General features: G+C 39.3%; 1 protein-coding gene across 1 annotated transcript; it reads right to left on the bottom strand.

Moving 5' to 3' along the window:
- Positions 1 to 577: 577 nt before the first annotated feature.
- On the bottom strand, positions 578 to 1,475 carry LOC109188068 (ethylene-responsive transcription factor 4-like). Its single transcript, XM_019338565.1, has one exon. It carries the CDS (start codon positions 1,430 to 1,432, stop codon positions 755 to 757), a length of 678 nt encoding a protein of 225 aa, XP_019194110.1. The 5' UTR covers positions 1,433 to 1,475; the 3' UTR covers positions 578 to 754.
- Positions 1,476 to 3,252: the final 1,777 nt, after the last annotated feature.

Raw genomic sequence — 3,252 nt, 5'->3', positions numbered from 1 at the left:
ATTAACAATACAAGTGTTGTGGATAAAAATTATGTCAATTTTGGAAAGAATTTTTTTAATAACAGAACGACGAAAATGTGGCAATTAGGAAGATAATGCAGCGGCGGCAGGCGGTGTACATACACGTGCCGTCCACATTAGACACGACATGTATCGCGTCGACACGGAATCCTAGCTTGCGGGTCCCATTTCCGTGTCTGCTGTGGCGTGAGCTGCCCGACTCGCCGTCGGTGGCATTACTTTTGTGTGCTGTCACCCAGCGGTTTATCTTTTTTTTTTTAGTTATTAAATTAGTTTGTTGACTTCCGTGTTCAGTTAGGCAAAAAATATATATCTCCCCAATTTCTTAGTCCAGATTTTATGCATTATTTCATAGTGGGAGTGGGTTTATATCATAATATTTTTATATATTAATTAAATAATTATGGAAATTATAGTCGGCATCTAGAAGGCCAAGAAGACAGCCAATTCGAAATCTTAAACAAAATAGCGAACAGCTGATTAAAGTATTCGGAATCTAATCTAAGAAAAAACCGTTAGACGTGGGAGTGTCGGAATACGAGATTATTGCGAGGATGGAGAAAAGATTTTCAGTTTCATTGAATCAAGAAAATCCTAAGAGTTACAACGCGAAACAGCGAGAGAAAGCTGCGACATTTCTCATAACTGAGCCATGAAAAAGAACAGTCATCCGAATCTAGATTTATATACAGGAAAATAAGTAATTAGTTTCACAAAAATCAATTTTTCTTCGTTAAGATTCCATGGGTGGAGCCAGGTTAAGATCGAGATTCAGGCCTTTCTTGGCAAGCCCGCCGTCGAAATGGCTCTCGTCCACCACGGAGGATGAGTCGGAGTCGCTGTGGGCGCCGCCGCCGCCGCCTGCGGCGCATTTGGGCAGAACCGCCACCGGTTCAAACCGGTACGCCTGTTGCTGGTTCACCATGCCAGGCCGCCACACGGTGTCAAACAGCAAGACCGGTTGGCCGTTTGGCAGAATCGCCACCGCCGGCTGCTTATGGGCAAACGGAAGCCCGTTATTGACAGATCCAACCTCGACCTTCCCACCGACACCGAGGCGGCGCGTGAGATCAAGCTCGCGGGGAGCTTGGGGCGCGTGAGCTCCGGCCTCACTTCCGGAGCTCTCCACGGTGCTGCTGTGACTGGGGCTGTGATTCTCCGACGGCAAGGGGAAGTTAGTCTTGGCTTTAGGCCCCCGGAACTGCCTGGCCGCGGCATCATAAGCCCTCGCCGCCTCCTCCGCAGTGTCAAATGTGCCCAACCACACCCGGCTCTTCTTCCCCGGGTCGCGGATTTCGGCGGCGTAACGACCCCACGGCCGCTTCCTCACTCCCCTAAAGTGCACCTCCTTAACACCGGTCACGTGCCTGCTGCTGCTTCCATCCTTAACTCCGACACCTTTCACAGCCATTAACGCAATCACTGATAGTGATACAGATAAAATGTGGTGATGGTGGATGAAGAAGAAGAAGAAAGTGGTGGGGGTTATATAATGGGGGAAGTGAGGGGAGAAAGGGGGTGGGGCCAGGACGTGGTCAACGAGAAGATTGACTGGAGCGAGGAGGCGCCGCCCAATTCATGAGAGAGCGGGAGAGAGGATGTAATTATTGTTGGAGGATAACGTGGCACGCGGGCGTTTCACTATACTTCGATTGCTGGGCCTGCCGGCTTTGTACACGGCCGTTTTTGCTCCGCCTCACGCTCGCTATTGACACGTATGTTCACGCCAATTTATATCACATAACATTTTGAACCCTGAATCAAAATGAAAGGACGAGATGCAAAACTCATACTTGTAAGTTAGAGGGTTTTTATAACAAGACATAAAAAAACCACAACACAAGACATATATGCATGTTATATAATAACTTATTTTTCATAACAAAAAACACAAAAAATCATAACATAAGACAAAATTACTAATTTATTTCAGGTACAAAATTTATACTTATAAAGTACAAAATTTAATAACACAAGACACACAAACTCACAATATAAAATATATATGTAAGTATAAGTCCACAATACACTCCGAACCTGGTTCTGGTATAAGTACGCCCCAACCCGGCTAACCCATTTTCAAACTTTATTTGGCACCAATTAACCGTTATAATTTGTTTTTTTTTTTTAAAGAAAAAAAATCCTTTAGCGCAGATTTGATTTAGTGATGTCTAAAATGATCCACCTGATTCAGGTTTACATGAGCTGAATATTATAATGGGTTGTGTCTGTTTAATCTACTATACTAAAAATATGATTTATACAAACTAAGCCTAATTTATATTGGAATATGAGTCATGCCGACTTAGACTAATTTATTTAATTTATAAAAAATAAATTTTAATATTTTATTTTAGGCTTATACATTATCATTTATAGTTTTTTTTTTTTTTTAAATAATTAAAATTATAAAATTTTAATAAATAAGATACAAATAAGTAATTCAACATTTTAAAAATTGTAATTAAAACTCTAACTTCAAAAGGCTAAGAAAACAACTTAAAAACTTTTTACAATTGAGTTAAAACTAAATATACCAGAAATAGGTTAAAAGCATTAATTACTCAATTTTTATGCATGGCATTATAGTTGCATTGAATCTTTTGGTTTGATAACTTTGGTTGAAGGTATATCATTGGCTGATTTTACCACAAATAAGATTTGTAATATTTCGGATAGAAATTATTACTACGGATTTTTTTTTGATAACGAAAAAAAATTATAGCAACTATTTGAGGGTGTATATTGAATAAATCTTATTCTTATGTAATAGTCTGTAAATTACACAAGAAATGCAATTCATACTAAAAAGATCATATTTGACGGATTCAAATTGGTGAGTTACATATCAGACATGAGAGGTAATTCATACTAAAGAAAATCCTAAAATGAAAATCAAATTCATTTTCTTTTGATATAAAAATTATGCATTATTCAGTTGATGGCAATTAAATAAATTTTGTGGTGGCAGCTAAGGAAACAAGTCCAACTGTCGGAGCGTGAGTGGAACGGCAAACAAATGGTCGTAGCCTTAATTCAAGCCGTCGAACAGCGGCTCCGCGGCAAATTTAATTATTATTAAATAGGAAATTAGAAAAAGCTAAGCTAAGCGTAGGTTTCGACCGATTCAAACAAATAGTCTAAACCTGACTTCGTAGTTCGTACTTGCACAGTACCAGGAAACGAATCTACTTTATCTTTTGCACTAAATAAACTTTAAAAAAAAAAATT

The sequence above is a fragment of the Ipomoea nil genome, unplaced genomic scaffold (assembly GCF_001879475.1).
Source record: "Ipomoea nil cultivar Tokyo-kokei standard unplaced genomic scaffold, Asagao_1.1 scaffold1421, whole genome shotgun sequence".
In the NCBI taxonomy this organism is placed as follows: domain Eukaryota; kingdom Viridiplantae; phylum Streptophyta; class Magnoliopsida; order Solanales; family Convolvulaceae; genus Ipomoea; species Ipomoea nil.
The sequence above is the reverse complement of the archived record's forward strand: the minus strand, read 5'-3'. Positions and strand labels throughout refer to the sequence as shown.

Bases quoted from the DNA above. Each gene is read 5' to 3' on its own strand.
- LOC109188068 (XM_019338565.1), bottom strand. From the start codon at position 1,432: ATGGCTGTGAAAGGTGTCGGAGTTAAGGATGGAAGCAGCAGCAGGCAC.